Below are 15,252 nucleotides of genomic sequence, written 5' to 3'. Positions count from 1 at the left end.
ACAATAAAAAAGTCTATTTAATTCAGCCATTCAGTAAATTCCACCCAGCTTTCTATTGGAAGTGCTTAATCTATAATGTAATGTCATGATGAAGGCAAATGTCAAGAGAAAGTTCTAATAGAATTCTATAATGCCTTCCAAGAGATAAATATGCTCAATTAAAGTCATATACTCATGGATTGCTTTTTGGTATTTGACAGTACTTATCCATGTGAAAAGACATTTTCAAAGACGAAATTGTAAAATCTTGTCACAAATCAGCATTAACAGATGAAGATTTGCAATCAATTTTAATGAAAGGGAAAATCATTTGAAATGCCAATTAAGTGACATATTATTCCCCTATAAAAGAATGAATTCTTCTTATTAGTAGACCTGTATTACAAAAAAAAAAAATTGTACCCAGTTATTATTACTGTATTTTGAATTTTGTCAGTAAACATTTTGTGGAAATTTGTTTTCTTTTGAAATATAAGTACTTACATAATATCTTCAATTTTACCTCTTGGCCCACAAAGCCTAAAGTATTTACAGTCTGGCCTATTATAGAAAATGTTGCCAAGAGCTAGCTTGGAGCATTGATTTGTCTCTCTTTTTTTCTAATGTATGCTTTTAAGGCACTCACAATTTCACTCTATGCAGCATCCCACACATTTTGATGTGTTACAATTTCTTACCATTTAGCTCAGACTTTTTACTAATTTCCATTTGATGTCTTCTTTAACTCACATTATTTGGAAGTATGTTGCATAATGACCGAATATTTGGAGATTTTTCTTGTTATCTTTGTTACTAAATTCTGTTAAGTTCCCAAGTGGTCAGAGACCACACACTATATAATGTCAATCTTTTGAGGTTTGCTTTGTGGCCCAGCATATAGTCCATTTGGGCAGATATCCATCCAATGTGCACTTGAAGTGGTATTACTTTCATTGTGTGTCTTCTTCTGAAGCTTTGGATATCCAAATAAGGCTGGTCCTTGTAACATTCCGTGCCTGCTCTGTACATATTCCCAGGTTTTACTTCCGTATAGCAGGTATGCTTGTATTTTTAGTGTTACTTTCTTCTTTCCAACTTACAATCCAATGGTTTTCTTTTCTTCCCCTTGTGGTTATGGGCAGCCTAAAGGTTTAAAAAAAGCAACAACAACAAAAACCTCTGTGTGTACTTGAATCTCAGCAGCCTTTATTTAGTTCATTGTTGGGTACCATAGTCCCTAACCACTAAGTAAGGGTTCACCTCATGCCTAAGGACTTTGTACGAGTTAATTAATTCTTTTCTTGGTTGACTCATTTGTCATTGTATTGTTATTCTCTCGAAACTGGTCTGCCTTGCCTTTGACAAATGGAAAAACATTGTGTTCCCCTTTCGCCTGGTCTGTGTAGTTTCCTGATACTAACCAGCAGTGCATAGCCTGTGAACCAAAGCTACTGTGTTTGAGGAGCGATCCACCTAGGTGCCCACGCCTGTGATCCCTGTGCATGAGTTCTGCTCTTTCAGCTCATCTACTATTCGACATCTGTTCTCTGTGGAAAGAGGGTGGGTGTGTAACAGTAGAAACTCTGTGTAAGGCACAGTGTGTTAGGTGCTGCAGCTCTTAATTCTTTCTCAATTTGGGGATGTATTCTTTCTCTCTATTTCACAGTAATTGCTGGAAAGATTTCTGATAATATGAGAAAAGGATGATGTATTTATAATCCTTACTTGAGGAAAAATGATCCTGCTTCTGGAACAGGAAGGCTTTGAGTTACTTTTAGAGTAAATGGGAATAGATTCTTGGCCCACCCTCTTCTACCACAGTCAGACATTGAATTACATGCATTTTTGTTCATCTGATTAATTGATATTTATATGCTTTATAGAAAATATGTATAACTTTGTATTTCAACTCATGAGGCCCTCTGCTTCATTCTGCAGAAATCTGGGCATTGAAATGCTTTAATTTGAAGCCAGGGTGAGAACCCTGTTCTGCTCTCCCTGTTGCTGATACGAGGGAAAGATAGGAGACCACGTGTACATCCTGGCTCTTTCTGCATGACAGGGCTGTTTAATTGGGGGGGAGGGGGAGGGGACTTCAATTTTTGTCACAGAAAACGGGCAAAAGAATTTGCAGTTAGTAGTGAAGTAATTGACCCTCAGTCCATATTGGGAAATGAAAGATAAAACATTTTGGTGACAAAATAGAAATTTTAGAATGTATAACACAAAGAGTGAATTCTAATGTAAACTATGGACTTCAGTCCATAGCAGTGTATCAGCATTGGCTCATCAGTAGCATGTGAGCCACAGTAATGCAAGCTATTCATAATGGGAAACAGATGGGGAGAAGTGGGGGCAAATGAGAAGGTATATCGCTCTACTTTCTGCTTGATGTTTCTGAACCTAGAAGTGCTCAGAAATGAATAAATAAAATGAAGTCTATTTGTTTAGAAGTTTTAGGTATCTGGTTTAATGTTCCTTAGCAATTTCATACCATACAAGTTGATGTTTAACCCCCTGATCGTGGAATTTCTCAGTTAAGATGAATCTGGCTTGCAGTTTGAGCTGTTGTGTCACGTGGATTTGCTCCTGTCTATGGTCTGATGTTCTGATGTCTTCTCTCCCTATCTGCTCAAACAGTTGGAATGCCAAGATGCCTTGGAAACAGCAGCTCGAGCTGAGGGCCTTTCCCTGGATGTCTGTATGCATTCTCAGCTCAGAATCCTGGATGAGGAACATCCGAAGGGAAAGTACCATCACAGCTTAAGTGCTCTGAAGCCCATTCGGACCACTTCCAAGTAAGAGGCTCTCCTGGTTGCTGACTGCTCCCTGAAGCACCAAAAGCAGTGTTGAAAATTTAGGTGGATCCCTGGCTGGGTGTGGCTCAGTGGTTGAGCATGGACCCAGGCATCAAGAGGTCACTGGTTCGATTCCCAGTCAGGACACATGCTTGGGTTATAGGCTTGATCCCCAGTAGGGGGTGTGCAGGAGGCAGCTGTTTCTGATTGGTGTTTCTCTCTCATCGGTGTTTCTCTTTCTCTCCCTCTCCCTGAAGTCAGTAAAAATATTTTTTTTTTTTAAATTCAGGCGAAGATTAGACCATTTGGGGAGCCCTGTTTTTAGTCAAGAGCTCTGTTTACTAAACAATGTATCATAAATGCTGGCTGGCCTCTCGATGTGTGTTGACAGTTTTGTGCTTTGCGTTTCTCTCCGTAGACACCAGCACCCAGTGGACAATGCTGGGCTCTTCTCCTCTATGACTTTTTCTTGGCTTTCTCCCCTGGCCCGCCTGGCCCACAAGAAGGGGGAGCTCTCCATGGAGAACGTGTGGTCTTTGTCCAAGTACGAGTCTTCTGATGTGAACTGCAGAAGGTAGGCGTCTCTGGTCCACCCCAGTGTCCCACATACTGGATGCGTAGGGCCTGAACTAGGAGTGTGGGTCCGGCAGTGTGAAGTTCTCAGCTCTGTGTCCTTCTAGGATTGGTGCTAGCCGATGGAGGGAGGGTAGCCTGGGATGACTTCTCTTTGCTCTTCTGCTTTATCTCCTATTTCACCTTTAATCCTGTTTTAACCACGGGCTTTCTCTCTCTCTCTCAGCCCCGCTTCTCTTCCTGAGTCTACAGGGAGATTATGTTGCTGCCTTGTGACAGGATACATTTTTGTGGTAGCCGATTATCATAATCTAGTTTACAACTTTACATTTTACCACAGGATCCTTCAGAAAGGGTTGGGGACCCTTGAGAAAGGAAGTTCTTGTCCACAGACAAATGCTATGCAGGGATAATCTTTCTGGGTGGAAGGAAAGACTTTTGTTCTCATCACTTTCTGTATCCTGAGAGGCTCCCTATGCAGGGTAAATATGTAGTCACCCAGGGAGGGTATTTTTTTCCAGAAGGTGAAGGCTATGTACATAACTTGAAAGGAAAGACTCACGTGAGTGGTGTCAAAGCCTGGAGTCAAAAAGCAATGGCAGGAGGGAAGCTGGGGTGTGGACATTCCCTGGGGAGATGTGTAACAGAGGACATGTGCCCTTGTTAAGACTAGAGAGACTGTGGCAAGAAGAACTGAATGAAGTTGGGCCAGAAGCTGCTTCCCTCCGAAGGGCTGTGTGGATCTTCTGCCGCACCAGGCTCATCCTCTCCATCGTGTGCCTGATGATCACGCAGCTGGCTGGCTTCAGTGGACCAGTAAGTTCTAACCATCCTTTCCGACAGTCTCCAGGGGCCCAGCCATGGCCAGCTCTAACGCTCTTGTTCTCTTGCAGGGGTTGTGCTCACCTTTGGGCTAGTTAGCAGCCTTAGAGATGCCTCCAGGTCTGTGGAAAGGGAACAGTTGATTTTGGAGTGAGTGGTGGCTTGTCAGTGGCTGGAAGGATGTGGGGGCCGCGTTGCCAGAAAAGAAATGGACCTGGCTTGCTTTCCTGGGGTGGGGGTGAGACTGAATGAGTCTGGCTCCGCACAGGACTGTGCTCCTTTGCTGTGTGTTGACATGAAACGACAGTCGTGGTTCGGGAAGGTGTGTCTCAGTGCTGTGAGTGGGCGAGAGCAGTCTTGTGTGGCACAGGCTGTTGAGCTGGAGCTGGTGGCGCAGCCGACACCTGGAGGCAGAGTTGTCACGTTTGACGGTTCTGTGACAAAATAGTCCTGAAGAAACTAGAGGAATGTTGAGGTTTTTAGAGTCTAACCAGGAGTCCATTTCCAGTTTGGTCTGTAGTGTAAACTGTGGCAGGTGTCGGGTGGCAGCCATGGTTTTTTCCGAGTGTGTACTAAAGCAGAGTAGGTAATAGTGATGTTTGCCCTGTCTCCTGGACACCTGTTTCTTACACCTGCTGTGCTGCCTTACCCTTGAGCCTTCCATTAAATCTATTCTCTACATATTTGCCTTGAGGCATCGGAGCAGTAGTGCTACTATACTGTGCATTTTCCGTGTGTGGGTAAGCTGGAGGTTCATGGTTTTGGTAAGTATGTGCCGAAGATGAATGGTGATTAGGTAAAACTAATTTACAATTGTTCTGCTGTTTTTTTTGTGTGTGTGTGTGTTTTTAAAATGTTTGATGCCTTTTTTTTATTATTATTATTAAGTTTTGATCTCTTTTCTAAAGCAAAAACACTACTATTTTGGGTTTCTATGTTAATTGATCAACTAACACATTTTTGTGTAAGTTTTAAGTAAGAAGGACCATGTAACTGAATATTATGTTCTCGACCAGAATGGCAAACGTTTTCGTAGGGCCAGCTTCCCCCAAGAAGAGCTTCTGTCATTGTTTCACTACAGGGCTGGTGGCTGCTCTGATCCTTCATAGAGTTCTTTCAACTGGGTAGCACGCTGTATAGGCTTTCTGATTGCATTCGGCCGATGCAGGAACGTCTTTGGCTCCCCTCACCAAAAAAATACTATTCCATAGATTGTTGGGATTTTAATTTCTTACTCAGGGAAAAAATTACCTATGCATGTTCACTTTCGGGGCCTTACCATCACTCCCTTGAGCATCTGTGTATTCCTTAATATCTCTTTTAAGCACAGCTCACTAAAATACTAATCATTAGTAACTTCTTCTAGGTGCCAGGGAAAGCTGAGAGAGTCTTCCTTTAATAGGAATACAGCAGCATGCTTTTCCTTCTCTCTGCCCTTGGGGAAGTGCTCCTGAAGGCCTGTATTAGTTCATGAGATTCATCTAGTTCTCTTAGAACAGTTGAGACAGCATTGGTCCCGTCCACAGTCTCTCTCATTGATAAAAAGATTTAAAATTGTAAAGAGTACATACTTCTTTTTTTTTGGAGCTTCAATTCTAATAAATTTCTTTTCAATTGGAAATAGAAGAAGCAGGCTGATTTTGAGATTAGTACTAGCCATGTGCATACATTCTGTCTGTGGATTAAATCTTTCAAGAAATGTCCCATTTCGATTTTTGCTCATTTGCTAATATGGCACAACTTTCAAACTGGCTTAGTCTGTTCTTAAAGAAATCTACAGGAGAACCCACTCCCCAAATATGGCATATATCTTATCTCCCCTCAGGCCTCACTGAACCTTGCTAGCCATATGCAGAACAGGTGGAACAATCAAGTTGTTGTGTTTTGCTTTAAAACTGCTGGCCAGCCAGGGCTGGACATCTGTGATCAAGATGATCCAGGGATTCAGTGATGCCGGCGGACCAGCACTCTATACAGGGTGTCCAAGGCTCACCATAATGTTAATGGAATACCAGAATCTTTAAGGGTATGGTCCTGACCTAAGATGAGGGGCCAAATGGCTGAATTGACAGAGCTGATCTGTGGCCTTCTTGGATTAAAACAGTTTTTAAAAGACCACGCCTGACCTATGATGCGTGTGTAAAGAATTAGCATCCGCCCTGTAGATCTGCAAGAGAAGGCTACCTCCTGCAGTGCTATCTCTTGGTGAATGCTAACTCAGCTCAAGGGCCTTTTGGGGAAAGGACAGTGAAAAACCTCTAGAGAGGTAAGTTTTCCACCCTTCCAACCTCTCTCCAGCTGCAGCTTGCTTGGTGCTGTCAGAATCTGGATTTGGGGGGAGTCTCTCTGTAGTGGAACCAGTGACAGAAGCTGTTCTTTAGAATTTTCAGGATTGGCTGTATTCTGCGGTCAGAATGAGAGAGTCAAGCTGGGCAGAATCTCTCGCCAAGAGTTCAGGTAAGGTAATGTTTATTCACTGGGAATGTTTTCCACAGCCAGACAGCTATGATGGCAATCTCAAGTTTTCTCCCAGTTTGTTTACATTTACATGATACATTGTAACTTTTTAAAACTAAATTTTGGTTAGATTTGCCATGAAAACCTTTTTTTTTTTTTTCTTTATCCCATACAAAATGGTTTGAAATGTAATTGCTTTTTAAAGACCCTGTTGTTGGAAATGCTTTAATCTGCTGTTTCCTCTGTTTCCCCCCTCCCCCTTTGAAAGTTTTGCATAGTGTAAGCATTCATTATGTCTTTTACCTTCCCTGGCTCCTCCCCGGTGGGAGGTACTAATGGTATTACCGGTGCTGAAAAACGGCACTCTAAAGGTATGGGAAAGAAAGAACCCAAACTACAACCTGCTGTCCTTTCACGCCTTCCTTTGGAGACCGAGCCGAGGTGTGTGAGAAAATGCTTTACTGCATCGCCATCTTACTGAGTTGCTTCACGCGAGGAAAATGGGGTTTTGACCCTGCCACTCGGCGACTCAGTTCCACATTTTGGATTGCATACTGGAAAAGAAGCCAATCTTCTTGCTAGTAAACCAACAACCCGACTGTATTCAGTGGTGACCCAAACAATGGATATAAACCTAAAAATCTGAGGGAGGGGAAAGGTGGAATACAGTAGTTCTTGGAATCTGAAATCTCCTATTTATTTGGTCAGGTTATTTACTGAGACTTAACACATAATCTGATTGGTGGGGATCTCATAGGATCTAGTGGACATCTGGTATTCATTTCCTCTCAGGAAAAATCAGAAATACCAATGAACCCAGAGAGCGCCTGGGTTCTGGAATTCTGCATTAGCTGCTTCAGGACAGTTGTGTCTGGCCTCCATTTTTGTCTGTCATTCAGAGCTGGCGTCCAGCTACAGCACCTGCTACTAGAAGGCTCTGGGGTAGATGGGTGGATGGGTTTCTCATTCTTTTTCTTTCTTTTTTTTTTCTTCCTTCTGGGTGGGGGATCAGTTTGGCTTTCTTTTGTTGTGGCTTGTTTTGTTTCATTTTTGGCAAGATCGATCTTAGTTGCAAAGACTTGAAAAGACTCTGAAGGATGCCACCTGTTTTTCCTGGAGGCCTAGATTTTTGTATTCTGTCCTGAGCAGAAGTCATTCCTCACAGCCTAGTGAACCAAGAGCGTCAGCAATTTTAAGTAGAGTTACCTCTTTGGAGCATTTTTGGCTTTGTTTGTTTTAATTCTCTTTCCTTAGCAGCAAGGTCTTTATTCCTGGAGAATCTACTCCATTGCAGACTCACTGCAGCGGCAGGAGCCCTAACCGATTAAGTGCTGTCAGCTTGATGTACTACTCCGGACTCTGGAAACAGATGCTGGTTCTATTCTGTATTTCCACGGCGTGTAGCTAAAACAACGGTCAGAGGCCAGATGACCTGTTAGATGGCTAGCCTTGTATAACTCGACTCTGTATGTTCCCATGTATGTTACCGCAATGCTCCTCCTGTTGTACAGTGTCTGTGAGATGCTTTTTGAAGATGGTACTTTTTTTTTTTCATTTTCAATAAAAGTACATTACCTCCCACTTCCTGGTATTTAATCCTGTTGCTGAATGTGCCTTGTGTGAGTGTGCTCCGGCGTTGCAGGACCTCAGAGCTGGAGGTGGCACTCGGTGGTTCTTGGGGGCTGGCTGCCTTCCTCACTGCAGGTGGTGTTAGACATATGCTACCTGAGGTAACATGTTTTTGTTTTTGGGAGGGCGCGGGGAGTGGGGAGGGCCTGAGGGAGGGTCTCTGGATTTGTGAAAGTCTGCTTTGTTTTCTCCCTTCTGTGCTATTAAACTGCTGATGTTTATTTTCAGGAATGTTTTGCAAATGCACTTCTCACTCTTCCCCAGTCCAACTGTAGGTACACTGTTCCTTTTTATCAAATAAGCACGTTTGAAACGATCCAAAGAAAGGTCTTAATTGCATTTAAAGAAACATATCAATGTGTGGAGATACTGGAATAAGGTCAAATATATACTTTTTAATGACAGCGTGTTTAGAATTAATTTCAGCTCATGGACAGGTTTATGTTATATTAGAAAGAGTAACAGTTGTGGTGGTGTCCTTAAGGAAGAACATTTCAAATTAGAACTCCTGCAAGATGCCCTGAGTAAATTACTGCGGGCAGGTTGTCAGTGATGTTTGGTCCTCCAAGGAGGTATTTCCCTGCTTATACACTTGCCACTGACCAATGGAGCTGCCTCCTCTTTCTAACTTAACATAAAGCTGTGGCGTGGTGTGTGGGTACTGTGCAGATGTTGACAGTGGTGTGTGTTTCTCCCTGTAGGCCTTCATGGTGAAACATCTCTTGGAGTACTCCCAGGGCACAGATTCTAACCTCCAGTACAGCTTGCTGTTAGTCCTGGGCCTCCTCCTGACAGAGATCGTGCGCTCTTGGTCACTTGCACTGACTTGGGCATTGAATTACCGAACCGGTGTCCGCTTGCGGGGGGCCATCCTCACCATGGCATTTAAGAAGATCCTTAAGTTAAAGAGCATTAAGGAGAAGTCCGTGGGTGAGGTGAGTGAGGGTTCTTTGCTTCAGGGCAGAGAAAGCTCCCAGCTTGAGCTCTTTCTTTCCCTTAGGTCCCTGCTTTGTCCTTTATCCTCCCCGAGACAAGTGTCCCACGTCCTTGCAGGGTCCCCTCACTGCTCTTTGTGTCTCCTAGCTCATCAACCTGTGCTCCAACGACGGGCAGAGGATGTTTGAGGCCGCCGCCGTTGGCAGCTTGTTGGCTGGAGGACCCATTGTTGCCATCTTGGGCATGATTTATAATGTAATTATTCTGGGACCAACAGGCTTCCTGGGATCAGCTGTTTTTATCCTCTTTTATCCAGCAATGGTGAGTAAGCTTCCTTGCTGTATTTTGGCAGCTTCTCTATAGATAAGTTACTTCCATTGGGTTATATATATAGTAGGCACCACTGAAGCATCACATCTCTTATTGGAAATTTCCTCCAAGCAGGTCCTAGGTTGGGAAAGTCTAAAAGGAGATAGATAGTGCTCGGTTCTTACTGGCAGAATTTGGACTTGAGAGGAAGTAAAGTGTCACTTGAATAGAGGCAGTGGCTCCTAATAAGATTTTTAAAAGAGGGAGTTTGAGTGAAGGAGAAGACCAGCAGGTGAACCCTGCCCCAGGTAACACAAGAGTGTTTGAGTCACACCATCTCAAGTTGATACTGATATGGCTCTCCTGCTCCCTTTGGTAGCACTCAATATCTGTAGTTACTGTGTTTTAGCTTGCTTACATAGGGATAAGAATCAAATAGTATTTGATTCTAACTTAGTAGCTCAGTTGGTTGGAGCATCATCCTATACACCAAAAGATTGCAGGTTTGATTCCCGGTCAGGGCACATACCTGGGTTACAGGTTCGTCCCCGGTTGGGATGTGTATGGAAGGCAACCAATTGATGTTTCTCTCTCTCTGTATTTCTCTCTCTCTCTCAAATCAATAAACATATCCTCAATGAGGATTTATTTATTTATTTGTATTATTACTATTTTTTAATTCTCGCCTGAGGATATTTTTACATTTATCTTCAGACAGAGTGGGAGGGGGGGAGAGAGAGAGAGAGAGAAACATCGAAAGAGAGAGAGAAACATTGATGTGAGAGACACATTGACTGGTTGCCACCCACACGACTCCAACTGGGGCTGGGGACAAATTGCAACCGAGGTATGTGCCCTTGGCCGTAATCGAACCCGGGACTCTCTGGTCCGCAGGCCAACTCTCTAACCGCTGAGCCAAACCGGCCAAGGCTGTTTGATTTTTTAAATCCTCGTTGAGGCCCTGGCCAGTTTGGCTCAGCAATTAGAGTGTTGGCCTGAGAACCAAAGACTCCTGGGTTCGATTCCGGCCAAGGGCACGTACCTCTGTTGCGGTTCGTCCTCAGCCCCGTTTGGGGTCGTGTGGGTGACATCCAGTCAATGTGGCTCTCTCACATTGATGTTTCTCTCTCTCTCCCCCTCTCTCCCTCCTGCTCTATCTGAAGATAAATGCAAAAATGTCCTCGGGTGAGGATAGAAAAACAACAAACAATACAACTACATAATAATCTTAAACAGATTTATTCCCCAGAAAGACTAGACAGTTAAGTTTGATAAGCTCTGATTTGGCATAACATCTTTTTTCTTCCAGATGTTTGTATCACGGATCACTGCATATTTCAGGAGAAAATGTGTAACCACCACAGATGAGCGCGTCCAGAAAATGAATGAAGTCCTCACCTACATTAAATTTATTAAAATGTATGCCTGGGTCAAAGCATTTTCTCAAAGTGTTCAAAGTGAGTTTACAGACTTCACGTGTGCATGTGGTAGAAGGACTTTGGCTTCTCTGCTTTCTGAGCACATTAACTACCGGGAATCCTAAAGTCGTAGGATTGTAATAACACATGTTCTTATAATGTCTTATGAACTTTACATCAATAGGGATCTTAGCAACTTGCTCCCATACCTCATCTCATTGAGGCCTGAGAAAACTGTGATTCTCCCCCTCTCCCAAGATAATTCAACTAGTTATGAGTAATTCATTCAGTTTCAAGGGTCCCTATCTATACTTTTGTCCTGCCCATAATTTTCTGGTCTGGCCATGGTGACATCACAGAAACCAGTACCAAGTGGCTGCTGAGAGCTCCACTCTGCCCTCTGTGCTCTGTGGGGGCCTGTGCACCAGAGGTAGTTAGCTGTGAGACCCCTGGGAAGGGGTTCTGGGAGAAGTGCTGGGCCGAGGGGCAAGGCAGCTGGACCTGGCACTCAGGGTTTTCTGGCCTATTGTTTTATTTTATTTTTTAAAAATTTGTTTTTTCCTTTATTGATTTTAGAGAGGGAGAGAGAAATAGAAACATCGATGAGAGAACATCGATTGGCTGCCTCCTGCATGCCCCCTACTGGGGATCGGGCCCACAACCTGGGCACGTGTCCTGACTGAGAATCGAACTGGAGACCTCTTGGTGCATGGGTCGATGCCCAACCACTGAGCCACACCGGCCAGACCTATTGTTTTATTTTTATCTTTTTTTTCCCTAATTTATTTTTGTTACAGATGTTTCTCCTTTTACCCCCATTGACACCCTATTTTTATCTTTTGAAGCAGTTAATTTATGTGGAGTCATGAGGTTCTCAGTGCCTGGCCCTATCATGATCCATAAATTCACTGCAGACATAAATATATCTATGTTACCAGCACAAACCTTGAAGGAATAGTTAGCATAGACTGGGCATTCAACAAAAGTTGGAATGATGGGGCTTTTAAAAAAGGCAAAATTTAAGAGAGGAATATATTGAAAGACACAGAGTTTAAAAAAGAAGATATAGTCACATATAAACTTAATTTAAATACAAAAGATATGTCCATTGACCATAACCTCATAGAGAGCTAACCTGAGTATACTACAGCTAAAAAGTTAAATGCAATTTTAGGTTGGATAGAACTACAGTGTTTAGATCAAGGAAGCTGTTTAGTTTTCACTGCTTGGTTTGTCGATTAAACCTTCAGGAACCTTATGTCCAGTTCATAAACTTTATACGTAAGCGGTCATCCAGAGTAGGACTGCTCAGAAGCATGCAGCAATGGATTAGGCTACTTCATTCAGTAGAGAGTTTGTTGCTGATAAAATGGAACAAATGGACACTAACTGGACATCTGCCAAGCATGTTGTTAACAAAGTGACTGCTGGTGGACCCTCTGGCTCTCAGGTTCTATAGTTTTATAATCTTTCTGAGATTCCACTCATCCTTCAGCTCCTAGCTTTGGTATCTTTACCTGTGTGTGTTGGTTTGAAAAGGGCATTCTTGCTCATTATAGATTTGGACAAGGTATATGAAAAATGTTAAAGCAATGAGTTTTAATATAACTAATGAGCTAGCCGAAGGGGGTTCCCCATGTCTTGAGCAGTGGTAATACCTTTCAGGTCAGTGCATAGCCTCTCAGAAGAATTTCTTTAAGTTTAAAAATTTGTTTGAAAATACTTCACCACTTTATTATCATACTTCTTACATCATGGTCTCATTACTCTAGGGTTGCTCTGAGAATAAGGTTGCCAGTTTTGCAAATATTTAAGAAAATCATTCTGTCTACAAAAATTGTATTTCACTCATCGTCTGATCACCCTTCCAGCTTTTTGTGTGGAAGTCTCTATCCCAGCATCAACTTGCAGTAGGCACTGTAGCAAATCTTAGTTCCTTTAAACTCTCCGTTACTGTTGTAGTCTTTCCTGTAAGTACCTAGGCAAATAAACAACAGCCAGGTCAGCAAACCTAACTACTAATTGCAGATACAGTTATTGTGTTAGATCCTTCTAAACAGAAGAAATTTTCAAGGAGAGTCAGACTAAGGCAGAAGTGATCATTGTAATGCTGTGTAGTGCTGTTTGCTGTTAGGTTCACTCTTGTAATTTGATCCATTTCAAAGCTCAGGCTTGTGTGCCAGCTTTAATGATAGGAATTGATATTCCAAATGACTTCTTTGCATTGTAGGTGTTAGCGGGTCGTTTTGAAACCTATGTGTGGCTGGAGACCTGCCGAGTCTTATTGGGTGTCGGAGGAGCAATATTGTAGGTCTTTTGGTTTGCTCTTTAGAAATTGGCTTCCTTTTCATTTGTAGAAATCCGAGAGGAGGAACGGCGGATTTTGGAAAAAGCTGGGTACTTTCAGAGCATCACTGTTGGTGTGGCTCCCATCGTGATGGTGATCGCCAGCGTGGTGACATTCTCTGTCCACATGACCCTTGGCTTTGACCTCACAGCAGCACAGGTTGGTGAGCCCTCAGGGCTTGGGAAAATTTAGAAGTAGCACATACAGAGATACTCTAGTCCTCTTGTTTCTAGATTTGGAAGTTCCCCCAATAATCAGAAGGTATTTTTTTGTTCATGTGATTAAGCCGAGAAGTGGAAGAGTGAAGATTCAGCCTTGGTGCACAAATAATGTACGGGTTGTGTTTAGTCAACTCAACTTGGGGTTTAATTCTGAGAAACAGATCATCCTGTGGTTCAGATATACTGAGACTTTTCATTGAAACTCTCATAAAAACTCTTTAAAAAGAGGCATCTGATTCCTACCAACATTTGACAGTCAAGTTGCAACCTTCCTTAAACTTGAAGGGAAATTGATGATGTCTTGTGATTTTGGTTGTATAGCCTGGTCAGGCTCAGTTTCTTCTCTTTTCCTCTTTTCAGGCTTTCACAGTGGTGACCGTCTTCAATTCCATGACTTTTGCTTTGAAAGTAACTCCATTCTCAGTAAAATCCCTCTCAGAAGCATCGGTTGCTGTCGACAGGTTTAAGGTAAGTGGCTCCCCTTTCCTCCACGTCATGAGCCATCCCTGGCAAAACGAACTGCTGCCTCCATCCCAGTGGGCCACCCAGCTGGCTGCACTTGGCTTTTGTTCACCGTTAGCCTCTTGGCAAATTGGTAAGAAAGGGGCCAGTGGAGGAGACTGAGTTAAGGGGTGGAACTACTTACTTTTTCAAATAATTGAATGTTTACCTTTTGTAGACAGCCCACCTAGTTTTGGGTTCCCAGGATTTCATTGTTTCTCTTCAGGCTAGTCCCTTCTGCCTGGACCTGACATGGATATAATGTTGTAACTTACTGGGCCTTTAAGTGATTCAAACATAGAGGATCAGAACTGTCGGGTGACTGTCAGCTTTCCCTCACCTTGACCTACCATCCACCTCTACCAAAATGCTGTCTTCATTTTGATTGGTCAATATGCTAAGCTTTTTAAAGTACTTCCCTTTTCTTGGCCTGTGGTTGCCACTCATGACTCCAGTGACATGGGATAGTTATAAAACCAGATCACGTTGAGAAACGCAGTTAAGTGTCAGGTTTTCCCTGGGTGGTTCATTGATCATGCCCCGGCTGTGTTCTTTGTGCCTCCAGAATAATACAAATACATGATGCAAGAGGAAGATGTATTTGGGAGGGTGGAGGGAGATAGATATTTGAAAGATATTACTACTTAGAAAAGGAAAAGGAACAGCACCAGCATGGGTAGCCCCTGTACTCCTGCAGCAAAACAAGCAGTGTTGGTGGCTGGAACACCTGAGGCTCAGCTGTTCAAGGGATTAATTTCACCCTAGATGTTCAGGAGAAAACAAATCGGATTTACCTCTTAGGAAGATTGAAGAATAGCTTCCCAAGATTTATTTACATTCTACTTGTTTATGATTAACTAGGTGAATTTTGTTTAAGAATGCACCCCTAGCCACTGCCTTCCCTCACCCCAACACGGCTGCATAAGCCAGGGCCATATAAAAAGAAATGGTCTAATTGTATCCAGAACTTTATTTTGTGAAACCCACAATATCCAGTCTTGGAAGAAAGCAAGTGATTTGACTATAAATGTGCCCCCTTCTCCTTGTTAGTGAATGGATTAGGTGGCATTTTGGATGAAGAAATAGGAGTCTATGGTATAGATTTGTTCTCTCCTTGTTTCTCGAGAGCTCTCTTCTCTTTACTTTGTAGTGAGGACTTGTTTAGCAGGTGGCTTTTCTCATCATAGTTCCTTCCTCTATCCAGGAAGCTTCTGAGTTAATAATGGAAGCAAAATAAACCACCACTCCATTACATGCCCCAG

General features: G+C 42.9%; 1 protein-coding gene across 10 annotated transcripts in view; it reads left to right on the top strand.

Moving 5' to 3' along the window:
- The window catches only part of ABCC5 (ATP binding cassette subfamily C member 5), a 90,041-nt gene that overhangs the window by 31,609 nt on the left and 43,180 nt on the right, over window positions 1–15,252 (top strand). For 7 of the 10 annotated variants that reach the window (XM_036243763.1, XM_036243761.1, XM_036243766.1 and 4 more), the window contains exons 3-10: window positions 2,620–2,777; window positions 3,196–3,351; window positions 4,019–4,166; window positions 8,960–9,193; window positions 9,342–9,515; window positions 10,813–10,960; window positions 13,279–13,427; window positions 13,850–13,957. In XM_036243763.1, the coding sequence (XP_036099656.1) occupies window positions 2,620–2,777; window positions 3,196–3,351; window positions 4,019–4,166; window positions 8,960–9,193; window positions 9,342–9,515; window positions 10,813–10,960; window positions 13,279–13,427; window positions 13,850–13,957 (1,275 nt within the window). Of the gene's footprint in view, window positions 1–2,619; window positions 2,778–3,195; window positions 3,352–4,018; window positions 4,167–4,280; window positions 6,630–8,512; window positions 8,530–8,959; window positions 9,194–9,341; window positions 9,516–10,812; window positions 10,961–13,278; window positions 13,428–13,849; window positions 13,958–15,252 lie in introns of those variants that run through there. The other 3 variants (XM_036243769.1, XM_036243768.1, XM_036243767.1) reach the window with 3 other exon arrangements.

The sequence above is a fragment of the Molossus molossus genome, unplaced genomic scaffold (assembly GCF_014108415.1).
Source record: "Molossus molossus isolate mMolMol1 unplaced genomic scaffold, mMolMol1.p scaffold_m16_p_5, whole genome shotgun sequence".
Taxonomy (NCBI): Eukaryota; Metazoa; Chordata; class Mammalia; order Chiroptera; family Molossidae; genus Molossus; species Molossus molossus.
Note: the sequence above shows the minus strand (reverse complement) of the source record. Positions and strands in the feature narration are given on the sequence as shown.